The sequence below is a fragment of the Eschscholzia californica genome, unplaced genomic scaffold, assembly GCF_041429995.1.
Source record: "Eschscholzia californica isolate CP2 unplaced genomic scaffold, dmEscCali1.0.p SCAF_4, whole genome shotgun sequence".
In the NCBI taxonomy this organism is placed as follows: Eukaryota; Viridiplantae; Streptophyta; class Magnoliopsida; order Ranunculales; family Papaveraceae; genus Eschscholzia; species Eschscholzia californica.
Window position 1 is genome coordinate 57,211,619 of NW_028238461.1, and position 18,357 is coordinate 57,229,975.

The 18,357-nt window shown below is 36.8% G+C and overlaps 3 protein-coding genes and 1 non-coding gene across 5 annotated transcripts; all 4 read right to left on the reverse strand.

Moving 5' to 3' along the window:
- Positions 1-3,386: 3,386 nt before the first annotated feature.
- TRNAK-CUU (transfer RNA lysine (anticodon CUU)) lies at positions 3,387-3,459 on the reverse strand. The gene has a single exon. It is a non-coding gene; the product is annotated as a tRNA-Lys (tRNA).
- A 367-nt stretch (positions 3,460-3,826) lies between these two features.
- LOC147546737 (gamma-interferon-responsive lysosomal thiol protein-like) lies at positions 3,827-12,305 on the reverse strand. 2 transcript variants are annotated; one of them, XM_086635053.1, is made up of 5 exons: positions 11,804-12,305; positions 4,793-4,858; positions 4,537-4,674; positions 4,304-4,396; positions 3,827-4,215 (listed from the first exon to the last, which is right to left on the reverse strand). In XM_086635053.1, exons 1-5 carry the CDS (start codon positions 12,080-12,082, stop codon positions 4,018-4,020), a joined length of 774 nt encoding a protein of 257 aa, XP_086491179.1. In that variant the 5' UTR covers positions 12,083-12,305; the 3' UTR covers positions 3,827-4,017. The 2 variants fall into 2 exon arrangements, with proteins under 2 accessions (XP_086491179.1, XP_086491180.1); XM_086635054.1 differs by lacking the exon at positions 11,804-12,305 and adding an exon at positions 10,957-11,357.
- Positions 12,306-13,845: 1,540 nt separating this feature from the next.
- LOC147546738 (gamma-interferon-responsive lysosomal thiol protein-like) lies at positions 13,846-15,340 on the reverse strand. Its single transcript, XM_086637341.1, has 5 exons — positions 15,043-15,340; positions 14,856-14,921; positions 14,591-14,722; positions 14,359-14,451; positions 13,846-14,258 (listed from the first exon to the last, which is right to left on the reverse strand). The coding sequence occupies exons 1-5, from the start codon at positions 15,316-15,318 to the stop codon at positions 14,058-14,060; spliced, it is 768 nt and encodes a 255-aa protein (XP_086493467.1). The 5' UTR covers positions 15,319-15,340; the 3' UTR covers positions 13,846-14,057.
- A 1,055-nt stretch (positions 15,341-16,395) lies between these two features.
- On the reverse strand, positions 16,396-17,980 carry LOC147546739 (gamma-interferon-responsive lysosomal thiol protein-like). The gene is made up of 5 exons (XM_086634367.1): positions 17,548-17,980; positions 17,354-17,419; positions 17,005-17,142; positions 16,828-16,920; positions 16,396-16,742 (listed from the first exon to the last, which is right to left on the reverse strand). The coding sequence occupies exons 1-5, from the start codon at positions 17,851-17,853 to the stop codon at positions 16,560-16,562; spliced, it is 786 nt and encodes a 261-aa protein (XP_086490493.1). The 5' UTR covers positions 17,854-17,980; the 3' UTR covers positions 16,396-16,559.
- Positions 17,981-18,357: the final 377 nt, after the last annotated feature.

Genomic DNA, 18,357 nt, shown 5'->3' on the forward strand with positions numbered 1-18,357 from the left:
TGGAGCAGTGGAGACTAGTAACAGTTCAATCTTCTTCTTTTCTTTCTATGGGGTATGTGCTTGTAGGGACAAAGATAAAGGGACTTCAACCCTGATTAATTGATTGGTGGGTTGATTCCATTTTAGCCCCATAAAGATGATAAGTTCACTAAAATAGTCCATTTTTTAGTTTTCCTGTCAATCAACTTTAACTATTGACTTTCTCTTTCCTTTTCACCTTTCTTTTTCAATGGGTTGCCCTCCCTATCATTTCTCTCTCTCCCACGTCGGAGAAGGTGACTTCAGTCACCTGCGAGCGACCCTTCAACTAGACTTTTTTTTCTTTTATCTTCTTCCCTTATTCTCTGATCGAAGACTACCAACACCTACCGATCACCACTAGAATTCCCTCTACTTTCCTTTATTTCTCTCTTTCCTTCCTCCTCTATCTCCTCTCTCTGCTTTGTCCTCCCTCTCTCTCTCTAGAAATTACTCTATTAAGGCAAATGCTCCCAAATCTTGAATTTTTGGAGGATCTACGACACTCACACAAAGTGTTAGTCAAAGTGTAGATCAATTCGGATGGGTAGAGATCAAGACGAATAATCATCTAGGATCTACTCCTGAACGATGGTTTGTCAGTGTCAATCAAGGCAAATAACTCGTCTGGATGGAGATCTAGACAACCAATTGTCTAGGATCTACACGAAGACGATGGCATTCTGGATGTATATTCCCCCAAGTCCTAGACTAATTTGGGATTTGGGAGGATTTTGGCAAAGGTGAAACCCTCCTTCATCGGGACATTGTGCTTTCTAGAAAGAAAGAGGAAGAAGACAAAACAAGGAAGAGAATAGATAAGGGAAGGAGAGAGAGAGAGAGAGAGAAAGACAGAGTCTGGTGGTAGTAATGGTCGACCAAAGAAGAGGGTAAGAAGGAATAATTCTTTTTTCCCTGGACAGGTGGCCAGCTAGACAACCGTAGTCGACGACCATTGTCGAAAGAAGAATGGTGAGAGACAGGAAAGGCAACTCTTTTCAAAAGAAGGATAACAAAGGAAAGAGAAAGGAGGGGAAAAAAGAAAAGAAAAGAAAAAGGTCTATACTAGAAACTGATCATTTTCTAGGGGACATTTTAGTGAGTTGGCCACATTAAGGAGGTCAAAATAGAACTAATTCTGGATTGGTTGACAGACGAGTGTGAGGTAGAGAGAGAAATAGTAATTGCATCCATCCCCCACAAGGTGTAGTCTTGTCCAAGCAGGGAAGGGGTTCAGGTTACTGTAAAGAATGACACAGAATATTAGCAGCAGAGTTGCTTCCTGCTCCAAATACCAAAACCCCACACCAACACAATATCAGACAATATATCTATCTATCTATCTATCTAACTACATCATCTACTTCGATTTTTATCAACTCTCCTAATTAGGGTATTGCCCTATCAGTGTGATGGAAGGCTGCCTACACTTTTCCTAACCGACAAGGATTCACACGCCCTTTTTTTTTTTTGGAATTAGTAGCGTGTCTCGAACTCTTGACGACTTGACCTCACACACATAGTTTCTTCTATTAATTAGTAAACCTCATTTTTTGGCACCTATCTAACATTGTTCAGTAAAACAAGAAGTGCATTTGCTTAACAAATGTGATACTGTCACAAAACTCAAACCAAAATATGACTGGATGCGACGTGGACGGTTAGATTTTCTCCAAAATTTCTCTCTCCTGGCGGATTGGGTGAAATCCAAAAGTCCAATTCCGGGATGAATGTGGGCCAGATTTTTAAGGCATCCAAACATTTTTGTTTGTTTAAATTGATTGTGGAGAGAAGGGAAACATGAAGTAGTAAATGATGGTGGTACTAGAAGGAAGATGGAAAGTCCTCAGATGACCAAATGAATGGTAGGTCATGAAGTTATTTATCACCATCCATCTCTAAAGTACACTCAACTCTCCTATACTGTAGTAGACGCCGACAACTCTCTCTCTCTCTCTCTCTCTCTCTCTCTCTCTCTCTCTCTCTCTCTCGCTCTCGTCTTTTTCTTGTGAGACGAGAGAGGATTTACTATATAATCTCTCGTACAACCAACCACCAACACCACCAGCACCGCATTGAAATAACAATTAGGACATAAATGGTGGTGGAGCATATAAAATCCAATATGGGTTGGATCTCTCTCTTTCTCCTCGGTCTCTCTCTTTATATATATGTACCTATCAATGGTAACCCCCACCTTGTTTCTTAACAAACCTTACGAAAATAAAATCCTGTATCCGTCCCCTAAGAAAAGATGTTCACGAAGTTTGGTTTCCCAGTGTGGTGAACTCAAGACGAGTGTGTTAGATTATTTATCATTTCTAAGGTGTCCTGGACAATAACAAATGTGCGCAGCCTCAATATCATATCCATTTATACCCGAATGTCACACCTATTCGTGAAAGCAAAAAAAAAAAAAACAGACCCAACCCACGAGATGAGCACTCACTTATTAAGGTTAAGTTGCACAGAAAATAGTGGCTTCACGGAGTCAGATACAATTGAAGTCCGATAAGAGTATCTACTGTGTATCCGTTGCCAAAAAATATTCACCAATGTAGGTCCTTGATGAACGTTCATGAAAAAACTTATGAATGATGAATTAGGTTGGTTTTATGTTTTTTTTTTTTTTTTTTTTTTAACATTTTTGTAATTTTGTAGGTGGTGCTTAGATGGAGTTAATTACTTATAACTTGCCAAGAGATTAGACGAAAAATATCATAGAGTAGGAAATTATACGATAACATTGTCAAAAGAATAAGAAAAAATGTTTTCACAAAGTGATACAAGAAATCTGCTAAAATTGTGCCAAAAAGTTAGTTGTAAAATTAAAAACAAGAATGAACCAAGTTCTTGCGCAGTTGTCTGAAATCTCGCTCACAAATCAACTTCTCTTTCAAAAATCTCTCTCTCATAATCTCCATTTTTCTACCCATCTCTCTAAAATTGTTCATCAGTAAGAGCGGATCACTCATTCTAAAAAAGACTAAACAATGATACAACTTCAAAAATTGATTAACGAAGAATCAATTAAGATCATCCGTGTAATAGTCCCACATTGCTCACAAGAGTGTCCAGAGACTGGGCTATATGTGTAAGCTCAAGCTTAGTAAGTACCGAGGCCTTTTGGGTAGGCTTGTGGTGCCTTCGCCAAGAACAAAACCCCGTACCTGTGTGAGGTGGTTAAAGCGGGGACAATATCGGCAACTGCTAAGTTGCTTGGGGCGTTACAAGTGGTATCAGAGCCGAGGACGGCTCTTCGCTGAGGGTGGGGGACAATATCGGCAACTGCTAAGGCTTGGGGCGTTACAATCCGTGAAGAAGCTTAGAAGTGATATACGCATAAATTTGTTTTAAAAAATGCTAGTCGCCCACCGTGGGGCTCGAACCCACGACCACAAGGTTAAGAGCCTTGCGCTCTACCAACTGAGCTAGACGGGCTTCTGATAATTAATTATCAAACAGCCTAATCAGGGCCTAGATCTGAAATTTGTAATGTTTTGTAATTGACTCGAATTAAGATATCTAAATGTTCTATTTTCCAGAAATACTATTTGGCCTGAAAATGGGGCCGACCACAGGTGATGCTAATATGGCTGACTCCAATTGGTCGGGTCATGTAGAGAAAGAAATGGCTCGACCGATTGGAGCATGCGACATCATCATTAGGCATGTGGTTAACTCTAATTTTCGGACCAAATAACATTTCTCTTTGTTTTCGGACTACACTTGTCCAAATATTTGTGTTCTAAGTTGGTTTTATGTCTATTTGAGTAAGGCGGTTCAAATTTATCGAAAATAATTATTCTATCACCCAAATGGAACTTTTGTATATTATGCTCTTTAAAACTATATCAACATTATCCAATACTCTGTCATTTTGGAGATCCCAATACATATAAAGTGTACCTACAACTAAACTCATAGTATTGATCACCAAACATGATTGCTTATTCTATTATTGAGGATGTTGATAACATTTTCCGGAACGTGACGGCTTCATTTCGCGCCTCCAAGAAGGTACCTCGAAGGCCAGATATTAGTTTTTGGTGATGCTTTTTCTTTTGCATAGCAAACTTGAGCCATTTGGGTTGACCTTGGTTTCGAGACAGTCTCAAGTTGATCAGTACTTTGACAAGCTTTTGGTAGGGTTCCTTTATAAGCATTGCAGACGTACTTTTTGAATTCATCATAATCCTACACGATAAAATTTAAACCAAGTTAAGGAAGGTTCAACCACAAACTTCAATTAAGTAGATGGCCAGGCAAGGAATAGCGAACTAACATCACGAAGGGGCTTCCCATCCACAGTCACCCATGGAACGTACTCATGAGGGGGTTTAAGAGCATCTGTTTCTTTCCCATGTTGCAATTCAAGCTGCAAAATAGATACATGTCCATGTCAAACAAACTAGCCTAAAAAGAGATATTAACCGAAGAAGAAAAAAATAGTGTGAGATTTTTTCTTTTAAAGTATAACCAAAAGAGAAAGAATGGTAGATCAATCCAAGTGTTAACCTTTTTGCCCAATCCGCTTATGTAGCATTGATAAACAGGTTCTTTGTCCAACCCCTTTACGAAGCAAGATTCGAACTCCTTGGCCTTGCCCTCCATAACTAACTTCTCGACACATTGAATGAAAGTGAAATGCTTCTCCTGCATTAGAAGTAGATAGTTAAGAGTAGACTATCAACATATTATATGAATTCATTGTTTTTGTACTCCAGGTCATGAGAAGGTAAGAATGACTCAAAAAGTAAAGTAGAAAGATTACCGTATCAGGCCAGACATTCATCGCACAGGCTTCCACTGTATTCAAGAAGCATTCGAGATCTCCGTGCTGCAGATACAACGCAGGAATAACCAAGTCCATCAAAAGGCCAAAAAAGAACTCCGAAACCAATACAACCAAGTAATAGAGAATTAGACAAATAATATTTTGCACATACAATAAACATCTAATAGAAGACACACTAGATCTATTATTACAAACTCGTTAGCTATAGCGATCATTATAGATTATTCGTCTTTAATCCCAAGTGTAAGATTTCCTAAGCTCTTAAATTTTATTTCAATCAAATGATTTCTTCTCTTACATCAACTATTTATAGGAAAGAAAAGAGAAAACAGATTCTGTTATGAAAACAGAATTAGTTGTAACTAATTAGGTTTTCATAACAGAATTAGTTGTACTAACAACAACTTATTTACTTAATATCTTTCTTAATCTTGATTCAGGTTTATGGAGGCTGCCTTTAGAGATATTGAAGACAAGTTTCGATTGAGTAGAAGGACCGGGCTTTGACTGGACTTGACTAGACTTTGACTGGACTTTGACTAAGTCAATTTCAGGCTTGTTGACTTAGGTTAAGAGAATGAGTTTAGGAAAACCTAACTCATTCTCTCTTAATCGAAACCCTAGCCGTCTGCCGTCTGCTCTTCTCTGTTCTTCATTTGCAAATCCTTTCTTCTTCATTGTTCTTCCTTCATAAACCTTTATTATCTTTATTATGTCTATACTCTTACTGTTAATAGCCCCCCTCAAACCAATGGTTAAGTCGAAAGATGAACCATTAGTTTGATTTGAAGATGTGTAAAAGTATCCAGAGATAACCCCTTCGTGAATATGTCTGCAAGTTGATCCTTGGTAGAGACATACTCCACAACAATCGTCCCATTTGTTACCAGATCTCGTACATAATGATAATCGACCTCGATGTGCTTCGTCCTGGCATGGAAGATGGGATTTGAGGCGAGATGTTTTGCACTTATGTTATCACAGAATACTCGAAATGGTTTCAGGAGGTTAAATCGCAGCTCGGTCATGAGGTAAGACACCCAAACCAACTCAGTAGCAGTTGTAGAAAGAGATTTATATTCGGCTTCAGTAGAAGACTTGGCTACTGTAGCCTGCTTCTTAGAACTCCATGAAATAAGACTGGAACCAAGAAAAACACAGAAACCTCCAGTAGACTTTCTCGAATCTGGACACCCTGCCCAATCTGAGTCTGTGTAGGCTGTGAGAGATGATAAGTCTCCCTTAGATAATCGAATTCCAGAACCCATTGATCCCTTTAAATATCTCAATATCTTCTTAACAATGACCATATGTTTATCTGTTGGCTTGTGCATGAATTGGGCTGTGTAATTGACTGCAAAGGAGATATCTGGTCTTGTTAATGTGAGATACTGAAGAGCTCCTACAAGACTCCTGTATTCAGTAGGGCTTGAAAGCTCAATACCATCTGTGATGGAAAGCCTTTGTCCACTGGAAACTGGCAATTTAGAAGGTTTGGAATCCAATAGAGATGCCTTTTGGAGTAGCTGCAAGGTATATTTCTTCTGGGTTAATAACATGCTTGAATTTGATCTATCATGAGAGACCTCAATACCCAAGAAATATGATAAGTCCCCTAAGTCTTTCATTTTGAAAGCTTTACTGAGATCTTTGATAAGTGCATTGATCAGTGATGTAGAGTTGCCTGTAAGAATAATATCATCTACATACAGTAGAAGAACCATCATATCTGAATGAGCATGAAGTATGAACATGGAATGATCTGTTGTACTTTTCTGAAATCCATATTGGCATAAGAAGTTGGCAAATCTATTGAACCAAGCCCTTGGGGCTTGTTTAAGACCATATAAGGCCTTGTGTAAATGACAAACATAATCTTCCTTGCCTGGCTCAATAAACCCTTGAGGTTGAACCATAAATACATCCTCTTCTAGAACACCATGAAGGAATGCATTTGACACATCTAACTGCTTGATATGCCAACCCATTGTGACAGAAATAGTGAGAATAAGTCTAATTGTGGTTGCTTTCACCACAGGACTAAAAGTCTCTGCAAAATCTATACCTTCCTGTTGATGAAAACCTTTTGCTACTAATCTAGCCTTGTATCTTTCAATAGACCCATCACTCTTTTGTTTCAACTTATAGACCCATTTGCAGCCTAAGATATTCATGGACTTGTTAAATGGAACAAGAGACCAAGTTTGGTTTTGTTGTAGAGCTAAAAACTCATCATTCATTGCCTGCACCCATTCTACTTGCTTAGCTGCCTCCTTATAGGAAGTGGGTTCTGTTGGTAACTTTAGAATGGTTAAATAGGCTACATTTAAAGTGTGGGGTGAGGAGAAATGAGCCACAAAGTCTGTAGGAAGCTGTTTTGGCTTGATAATGCCATTTCTCCCTCTTGTAATCATTTGTTCAGTAGGAAGTTGCCCTTGTGAGATGGCTGGTGAACTAACCAAACAGTTAGGTGTCCCTGTCTCAGAGGTAGGTAGCTGAGAAGACCCAGAGTTAGCTGGTGAGCTAGCTTGTAGACTAGATGTACCTAATTCAGGGTCTGTGGACTGAAGAGTGATGATAGGAGGGAAAGGCAATGAAATAAGTGGCTGAGAACTCTGACCACTACTAGATTGTTGCTTAGAGATGTTGGTATAAGGAAGATTACCCTCATCAAAAGTAACATGTCTAGAAATATAGAGTCTCTTAGAGACATGATCATAACACCTGTAGCCCTTGTGTTCACTGCTGTATCCTAAAAACACACACATAATACTCTTTGGACTTAACTTGTCCTTCCTCAAATCTCCTAAATGAGGATAACAAGCACATCCAAAAATCCTAAGAGTAGAGTAATCAGGAGATGTATGAAATAATGCCTCAAAAGGGGATAATCCATGAAGTATAGGTGTGGGTAGCCTATTAATGACATAGACAGCAGTACTAAATGCATCAAACCATAAGTATTTTGGTAAAGAACAGTGAAATGATAGAGTATTACCCAATTCTGTGATATGTCTGTGTTTTCTTTCTGCTTTACCATTCTGCTGAGGTGTGTATGGGCAGGAACTTCTGAATATGATGCCATTTGAGTCTAAATACTTCCTGAAATCTCCCTTTTGTAATTCAGGAGCACCATCAGATTGAAAATATACTATTTTCACTTTAAGTAGATTCTCATTTGTTGTTTTAAAATGAGAAAAACACTTCAAGCTATCAGATCTCACTTTCATAGCATAAATCCAGCTGAATCTACTAAAGTCATCTAGAAATAGTATATAGTACCTTGCACCATTTAAAGTAGTGACAGGGGCTGGTCCCCAAATGTCACAATGAACCAAGTGAAGGGGAGTGTTGGTAGTACTACTAGATGAAGAAAATGGTAAGCATTTGCTTTTACCCAATGCACAAGAATTACAAAATGAGTTTGGATTTGTAGTGGAAAGTGCTATTTTGTTATCCTTGTGTAGTTGTTTTATCACATCAGCATGTGTATGACCAAGTCTAGCATGCCAAGTATCATAAGAACATGCAGTTTGAGTTAAATTTGCAACTTCATGCTTTTTATGAATGATATTTTGATGAACTTCTATAGGGTATAGGTTGTTTTTGACTGGTCCTTCTGCTAGAATTTGTTTTGACCAGATATCTTTGATACTATAACCCCATGGCATAAACTCCACTGAGACAGAGTTATCTTTAGTGAACTTGGAAATTGAAAGTAGATTCCTTTTTAGATGAGGAACACATAAAACTTTGTTTAGGTCAAAAACACAAGTTGATGTAGAGAGTTTTGATGTACCTGTACTTTCAATTTGCAAAAATTTTCCACTGCCAACCATGACAGCTTCTGTCCCTTTGTATGCTTGAGGTGAGATTATGTTAGCTGCAGCATGAGTCATATGACTACTAGCTCCTGTGTCAGCTAACCAGGCCTGATCTTTTTCAGATAATAAACTTGATTGATCAATTGTAGTATAACATGATTCATAAGTACCCTCAAATTGAATATCTTCACAGTCATAATATATATCTTCATTCTCAGAAGATAGAATAGCAGTATGACATTCCTGATATACTTCTTCATCATCACTTTGATCATAGTTATATCTATCCACTTTGTAGTCTTTTTCATACACCATTGCATTGTTACATTCCAATAATGATTCTTCTGCATATGGGTATGACATAGATTCTGAATGTTGATTTGGAGAGCTAGATTCTAAATTTTCAGGTTGTTCTTCAGTATGATAACCAGAATGAGGTTTTATGTTGTTGGGTTTGTATCTGAAATAGCAAACTCCAGCAGAATGTCCCCACCTCTTACAAATTCCACAAGGAATTGAGGAGAAATCAAAATCTTCAGCTCTCTGACTTTTGTGTTGAGTGTTGACAGGAACAGGAACATCTCTCTTTTGATTTGAGGCTACATTTCTATAGTATGAAGGTGAAGGTTTAGTTCTCAAACCCTGTTTTTGATTTGACTTGTTTATATAGTAAGCTTCATGAACATAATCCTTGCTAGATAACCACTGTTCATGTTGAGTAAGCCTAGACTTAAGTTGGGCTAATGATAAAATTTCATTATGTGCTCTAAGAGCAGTAGTAAACTGATCATAATCTGATGAAAGACCATTTAGAGCAATTCGAACTAACTCTGAATCAGAAACTCTATCATGAACAGTCATCAAAGAATCTGAAATATGCTTAATTTCCCTTAGGTATTCAGCTATTGATGCATCTCCTTTTTTAACAGTTTGTAGTTTTCTTCTTAATTGATCTTTCTTAGATTCTAACCCTTCATTGTTTGTTAGATCTAAGTATTCCCAAATTTCTTTTGCAGATTGTAACCCATATATATCATAATAAATCGATTTAGATAAAGTACTTTTCAGAAAAGACATCACAAAGCTTTCTTTTGATCTCCAATTCTGAAAATCTGGGTTAACTTGTTCAATTCCTTGAATGAACCTTAATTGAGGTGGTTCTTCAAATGAACCATTCACAAAACCTATGAGATCATAAGTTTTTAACATTGTTTCTACTTGATCACGCCACATGAGATAGTTAGAATCATCTAACTTCTCAGTTATAAAGTTTGTAACAGCAGAGATAGGTGGTAAAGTACCTTGAGTTGCGGAAGCCATTGATGAAAGCTTGAAGTTAAGGCCGAAAAAACAGTAAGTAGCTTGCTATATAGTTGATTCAGAGATTTAATCTTCCAATATAATGATTTTAATCTTCTTCTTCTTCTTCTTGTTGCTTGAATGTTGAATTTTACGAGATGTTAAATGATGATTGTTCTTGAGCTTGGAGGAAACCCTAGTTAGGATCTAGCACTGCTCTGATACCATGTAAGATTTCCTAAGCTCTTAAATTTTATTTCAATCAAATGATTTCTTCTCTTACATCAACTATTTATAGGAAAGAAAAGAGAAAACAGATTCTGTTATGAAAACAGAATTAGTTGTAACTAATTAGGTTTTCATAACAGAATTAGTTGTACTAACAACAACTTATTTACTTAATATCTTTCTTAATCTTGATTCAGGTTTATGGAGGCTGCCTTTAGAGATATTGAAGACAAGTTTCGATTGAGTAGAAGGACCGGGCTTTGACTGGACTTGACTAGACTTTGACTGGACTTTGACTAAGTCAATTTCAGGCTTGTTGACTTAGGTTAAGAGAATGAGTTTAGGAAAACCTAACTCATTCTCTCTTAATCGAAACCCTAGCCGTCTGCCGTCTGCTCTTCTCTGTTCTTCATTTGCAAATCCTTTCTTCTTCATTGTTCTTCCTTCATAAACCTTTATTATCTTTATTATGTCTATACTCTTACTGTTAATACCAAGTTATGAGATGAGTAACTCTACCGATACAGTAATATTACAACAGTTATACAACATACAGTTGAATCTGTAAATCGAACCGGTCAAACCTGCAAAACCTGTTATGCACATCATGCATTTGCATACACACGTAAATATATATATATATATATATCAATCCTAGACTAACATACAACAACAAACTTAACTGTCCACCCATGGTTTACTCTCAATCGAGGGAGAGTTACCCCGATACCCGTTCATATGCATAAAATGTATCCACAGCTAATTTGAAATCAAGAGAAAGGAAGAGACCTGACAAGTGATTAAGTTGTTGGGTGAAACTCTAGCATTTCCATAAGGTACGAGTTTGAGATCGATTATGTTGATGAGTTCGTCCTCAAAGATGAAAGAGAGATTATTCACTATGAATCTCGAGCAGAATGGACATAAGGTTTCATAATATAAACCCAACTTCACTTTTGGAGCTTCTTTGTTAGAAGAAGAAGAAGAAATTGAAGACATGGGTAGGCAAGTAAAGATGATAAAGAGATGAAGGATCCAAAGGGAGGCCATTGTGAGATGAAATTAGGGTTTATTAAGACATGGGTTGTCCCCAATTTTTGGGAATTTTGTAGTTGATGAAGCATTAATGAGAAGTGAGAAGAGGCTTGCTTTTCTCTTTCTCTTTCTCTTTCTCTTTCTCTTTCTCTTTCTCTTTTGTTTGTCTTCAGATTCTTTCCACCAATTCATTGGATTGTGCTTTACCAAAATACCCTTCAACTACGTTGAATTTTCAGTTAATTTGTGTACATATATGACATTTGTCACCTCCATTTTTTTTATATACTTCTTCTTTTCAGCTTTTCCTTTTCATTTTCTATTTTTCTCCTTTTCTTTGATTCCCATTGCTTTTTCTTTTCTTTTCTTTTCTTTCATTAGCTAGGGTTGTTAAGTTTTTAAAATAATAAATATTTTGGATGGATGAAGAAAATTTAATTATAGAGGGTCAAATAATGTCGATTCAAATGATTGAGTGAGTGTCTTCATAGGTAGTTGTTCAATTATACGATTTTCAATTATAAAGTACACGTATATAATGTCAAAAGAATTATTCGAAACACGAAAAGGAAACCAATTAAGAGAAAGAGAGGAAAAAGACCTGGCAAGTCATGGTTTCGTTGTTAACTTTGGCATTTCCGTAAGGAACAAGGTGGAGGTCAATGATATCGACGAGTCGATCCTTCTCAAAGATGGTACTGAGACTATTCAATATGAACATCGTGCAGCCTGGACATAAAGTTTCGTAATACAAAGCCAGCTTTACTTTCGGAGCTTCGGAAGAATTACTAGCAGCAGCAGCTGAAGACATTGCTAGAATGGTAAAAAATAAGGTAAACTGGAAGAAAACAATGAGAGGAGTAACGCGAGGAGAAGCCATTGTTAAAAGAGATGAAGAATGCAGGTACAGAGAGTGATGGAATTAGCTATGGTTTATATAGACATGAAAGATGGATTGAAGTGGTGATCGTTTTCGCCAATTTGGGGTATTTTCTTAGTCGATGAAGTATAGCATTAATAAAAAATGAGAAAAGGTCTGCTTTTTTCTATTCTATTAAACCTTTCGGCTTTCGATAGGGAAGATTTCCTGTAATTGTTTCCCCACTAACTGGACTGTCTCTGTTAGCTAAATACTCTTCTCTACTTAGTATTTTTGACAATATGCCATTGCCATCTTTGCCGATGTCTACTCATTCTACCGTGTATACAGAACATTTTTCTCTTTTTCTTCTCAACTTTTCATTTTGCTTTTCGTGTCTATTAAGGTCAGACAAAATAGGTGATTAAGTGGGTGGTTATACAAATCCATTGTTTGCTATTGGTTTGAGTCGAAGACTCTACTTTTCAGTAAAACAAAGTTTATTAAGTCCGTATCGAAATGCAAGCGTAATAGAAACCCTGGTAATTGTTATTTATTCAGTGTATCTGGAAAACAATTACTGATGAAGCATCTTTTATGTTTTGAGTAGTTGTCCATCCTCGTCATTCATCGCTTTTTTATATGAAATCAAATTGTTTTTTTATTAATAAAAGTGAAACTCATTTCTTTACATATCTTTGAGTATTGAGGTACCCAACTTTATCTAGACGAAGGTAATCAATCGCCTACGCATGTTTCTATACGAAAACATGGAAGACTAAACTATAAGATCTTCATTCACTGCACAAATGGAAGCTATTGGCCTCATATTTCAGAATCCTTTGGGTGTTTGTCTTGCCCGAAAATCACTCATTATCAACTGCAGAATAGTAGATGAGGGAGAAGCATTGGCAGCATTAGAAACTATAAAATTGCCTAATGCTATGGGCTATAATAGAGTTTTTGTTGGAAGGAGACTCAGAGAATGTGGCAAATAGGAAGGATAAATGGCAAGGAGAACGATGCTCACTCAGACTAGTTTTGGAGCAATTTAGGAGAAAAGGGCATCTTTTGAGTGTTTGTTGTTTGAGTTTGTACATCGAAATGCCAATGTACTATAGCATACATCGGCTAAGTTCACTGGGAAGAAGTGAAGAACTCCCTCACGCCGTGAATGGTATATCGTTTCACAAGGTCACTTCCATTGCTGGATGTGAGATATTTCGTATATCAAAGTTAGTTCTTCCTTAAAAACATTATAAACACCTTAACTATTATCATGAAAGGTCATTTTCTACAATCCCATCATGGCAAATATTTTGTATTTGCAAACTTACATACTCCGAATGCCAACCTATGGTGTATTCTGGCAAAGTGTCAGCTGGTTGATAGTAAAGAGCGTTAGCGGGCGAAGGGCTCAAAGAAGTAAATGAAGGTCTTGAAAACCCTTTCTCAAGTATGTCCCGCTCCCGGTCAGGGAGGAACGAAAGGGGGATGAGTAATCTGTAGCGTTTTGTGAAAGGGATGCTCTTATCATGTTACTGTTGTAGAGAAAAATCAAACTGTTTGCTGGTAGGAAGTTGTATGAGCGGCAATGTCCACGTACGACTCTGTGAGAAGGGCGGTGGACAGAAATTGCTTTGTTATACCTCACTCTTGTCTTTAATGGGGTATGCTCTTACAGATGGTTAAGATTCAAACAATGAGAAAAGAAAAAAAAAACAAAAACCAACTAAGTCCCTTTTTAAGATGTTAGTAGCACATTTTCGGTTCTTACTAGGAACTAATGATGAATAGAATTATTCTACCCACAAAGGAATTTTTTGTATACTAAGCACTTTAAAACTATATCAATATTATTCAACACTCCATGTCATTTTGGAGAACCTAATACATATAAAGAACTCCTAAAACAAACTCGCGTACTGATCACCAAATGTGGTAGGTTTTTCTATTACTAACGATGTTCTGGACTATTTTTCAGAACTTGTCATCTTCATTTGGCGCCTCCAAAAAGATACTTCAAAGACTTGATTTTGGTTTTTGTTGGTGATTTCTCTTCTTTTGCATAGCAAACTTGAGCAATTTGGGCTGAACTTGTTTTCACGACAGTTTCGAGTTGTGTAGTACTTTGACAAGCTATTGGCGGAGTACCCTTATAAGCATTGCAGACGTACGTTTTGAAGTTTTCATAATTCTACACAATAAAAAAAAAAAAATTTAATCAAGTTAAGGAAGGTTCAATCACAAACTACAAATTAGTCAGTAGATGGCTAGGCAGGGAATAACGAACTAACCATATGAAGGGGCTTTCCATCCACAGTTACCCACGGAACGTATGGATGAGGAGGATTAAGAGTATCTGTTTCGTTTCCATATTGTAATTCAAGCTGCAAAACAGATACATGTCCATGTCAAACTAGTCTGAAAGAAAAGTTACTAACCGAAGAAGTAAAAAAGTGTGAGATTTGGCTTATAAAGTCTAAGCAAAAGAGGAAGAGGGAAAAATCAATTGAAGTGTAGTCAAACCTTTTCGCCCAATCCGCTCTGGTAGCAATCTGAAATAGGTCTTTCGTCAAAGTCCTTTCCGGAACAAGATTCCATCTCTTTGTCCTCCATAACTAACTTTTGGGCACAATAAATGTACTTAAAATGTTTGTTCTGTGTTAAAAGTACATAAGAGTTAACTATCGTCAATGTAAGAAGAATTCATCCTTTACATACATCTTGAAATGCATAATGAATTTCATATATCGCTATACATTTTTTTCCAAAAAAAAGATTTAAGGTTTACCACATCAGGCCAGACATTGATTGCACATGCTTCCATTGTATTCACGAAGCATTCGAAATCTCCATGCTGCACATACAACACAAGAATAACCAAGTCCATTACAAAGCCAACAAAAAAATCTAAAAGACTGCTTTCTTTTTTCAATTATGTCAACTGAAAACACGAAAGGAAAGAGAGAGATATATACCTGGCAAGTGATGGTCATGTTCTTGGATACTTGGGCGTTTCCGTAAGGAACGAGGTGGAGATCGATGATGTCAATGAGTCGGTCATTCTCAAAGATAGTACTTAGACTATTCACTATGAACATCGAGCAGGCTGGACATATACTTTGGTAATACAAAGCGAGCCTCACTTTGGGAGCTTGAGAAGGACTAGTAGTATTATTCATTGCTAGACAAGTAAAAAAGAATAAGATAAATTGGAAGAAAACAGTGAGAAAAATAACTCGAAGAGAAGCCATTGCTAAAAGAGATGAAAAATGCAGCTACAAAGAGATTGAATTTTCTGCTAGGATATATATATATATACATGAAAGATGGATCGAATTGGTGATCGTTTTCGCCAATTTGAGGTATTTTTTCAGTCGACGAGGTACGACATTAATGAAAGATGAGAAAAGGACTGGCATATGAAGTATAGCATTGATGAAAAATGAGAAAACGGTTTTTTTTTTCATTCTCTTTTGACCTTTCGATAAGGAAGTTCACTTGATTATGTTTATATTAAGTAAATATTCTTCATCTACTTTCAAGTTTCAGTTATATGTTATGTCTTGTCTCTGGATATGGCAATATTCCATTGCCATCTTTGCCGATGTCTACTCATTTTACTGTGCACACATTTTTCTATTTTTCTTTTTCTCATCTTTTCATTTTGCTTCTTAATTTTAATACTAGTAACTAGTAAAACTAAATGGTCGATTAAGGCCAGATCAAATAATAAATGATTAAGACTTCATAAATGTTTTGTCATAAGTCAGTCAACACGTTATTATGTAAATCAAATGTTCACTATTAGATTTTTGTCAGTGACTCTCGTCTTAAGTGCTATGGTTCAATGTAGCTCGAAAATAATTACAAAAACCAGACCCAACAAGTCTTCAAAGGTGAGTTTTCTATAACTTCCCATTTCTTGTGCTGGATTTGTGTGTGAAACTCTGACATTTCCGACTTTCCGTAAGGGACAAGGTTCAGATAGATGAGTCCATCCTCCTCAAAGATGGTTTTGAGATTATCCACTATGAACATCGATCGACCTGTTTTGGATCAATAGCAATGTTAAAGATCACCATAACCACATTCTTTTCCTTCATAACTTATAAGAATCTTCTGTTTAATGAATTTTCCTTTCTATTTCCCTAATGAGAAGGTCTCGGGCTGTAGTTGTTCATTCTGTTTGGAGGTCGATTCCGTATCTATTTCATTCAGTCAAGTCAGACAAGACAAACGAGTCGAATTTAGATGAATCAATGAGTTCAGATTCAAATAATGAGAAAAAAAAAATAACACCACCTAGGCTAGGAATGAATGTTCGAAAATAGTCCACCAAGAGGAAAATTCTTTATATTAAGCTCAGAATTATTTTGGAGATCTCAATACATATAAAGAGCTCACAATACTCTCAGCACCAAACATGAAACATATGTTATTCTGTTACTGAGAATGTCGAGATCATTCGATATTTTATTCAGAACTTTCATCTTCATTTGGCACCTCTGAAGGTAAACTTGATTTTGGTGGTTGTTGGTGATTTTTCTTCTTTTGCGTAGCAAACTTGAGCCATTGGGTTTTTCATAACGGTCTCAGATATTGTAGGACTTCGGCAAGCTTTTGGCGGAGTACCTTTATAAGCATCGCATACGTACGTTTTGAAGTTTTTATAATCCTACATGATAGAATATTAAACCACAAGTTAAGTCACAAACTTAAAGTAAGCTAGTAGGAAGCTAGGTGAGGTATAGCCCACTAACCGTACGGATGGGCTTCCCATCCACAGTCACCCACGGAACGTATTCATGAGGGGGTTTAAGAGCATCCATTTCTTTCGCGTATTGTAATTGAAGCTGCAAAACAGATACATGTCCATGTCAAACACACTAGCCTAAAAGAAGAGAAAGAGGGATGGATCAATTGAAGTGTAGTCAAACCTTATCGCCCAATCTGCTCTTGTAGCATCCATAGACAGGTTCTTCGTCGTAGCCCTTTACGAAGCAAGATTCAAATTCTTTGTACCTTTTCTCTATGACTAACTTTTCGACACACTTAATGAAAGTGAAATGCTTGTTCTGCATTAGAAGAAGTACATCGAGTCATTGAGTGAGAAGAAGAAAGCGAGAGTAGACGTTCATCGATATTTTTAGGAATATATTCACTGGGTTTACATATTTTTTGAAATGCACATAATGAATTTAATCGATCGATTTTGTTCCTGCTCTAGCTTTTATCTCAAATCAATTTTAGTAAGAAAACAAAAAAGATGAGGGTAATTGATTTTACCACATCAGGCCAGGTATTGATTGCACAGGTTTCTGCTGTATTCAGCACGCACTCATCTGGTCCATGCTGCACACAACAAAAAGTGAAAACCCAATTAATAAGGTCTATATATCAAATGAAAAAGCTTCAAACTTGAAGGATACGCGTACGATCTTTAAAAGAACGAGAAGATCGAGCTAGCTAGAAGAGACAACCTCGCAAGTGATGGTTTTGTTGGGGAAAACATGCGCATTTCCGTAAGGGACGAGGTTGAGATCGATGATATCAATGAGTTTAACACCGTCGTCGTGGTCGGAGAATATTGTGGATAGATTGTTGACAATGAACATGGAGCAGTATGGACATAAGGATTCATAATACAAAGCTAACTTAACTTTAGGAGCTGGAGTAGAAGAACCAGGTGGTATAGGCTTCATACTAGTACTAAGATCAGCTGAAAACAACATGGGTAGGCAAGTGAAGAAAACAATGAGAGGAAGAAGGTGAAGATAATAAGCCATTAATTAATGTTGTTAATTAACTGAGAGAGACACAGAGAGAGAGAGAGAGAGATGAGGGTGGGTACATACAGAGGGAGATAGATAGGATTTATATAGGCATGAATCAAATTAAGTGGTGATCGTTTTCAGCATTTAATTTGTAGGAATGTTTTTATTAAAAGTTGATTAAGCAAAAATGAGAAAATACCTACTCATTCTACCGTGTAAATTAAATTAATATTTTTTGAGTGGGACTTTTTTTTCTTTGAGTGGGACTTGGAAATTGTTGTGATAGTTGAGATCATTTACAAATCCATCCATTTATCTCCTGATGCCTTACTTTTTTTTATGTATCTAGAAATTAAATTACTTCAATTTTTATTTAAAGACGTTATTGTTGTATCTCTTTTTATCATAAAGTTAAGTACTTTCTCCTTCTAAATCCCTGCGGGACACGTACTCTTTTTTTTTTTGAACTAGCGGGATACATACTCTAACCACGAATTCTATGGTCTTGGATGATCT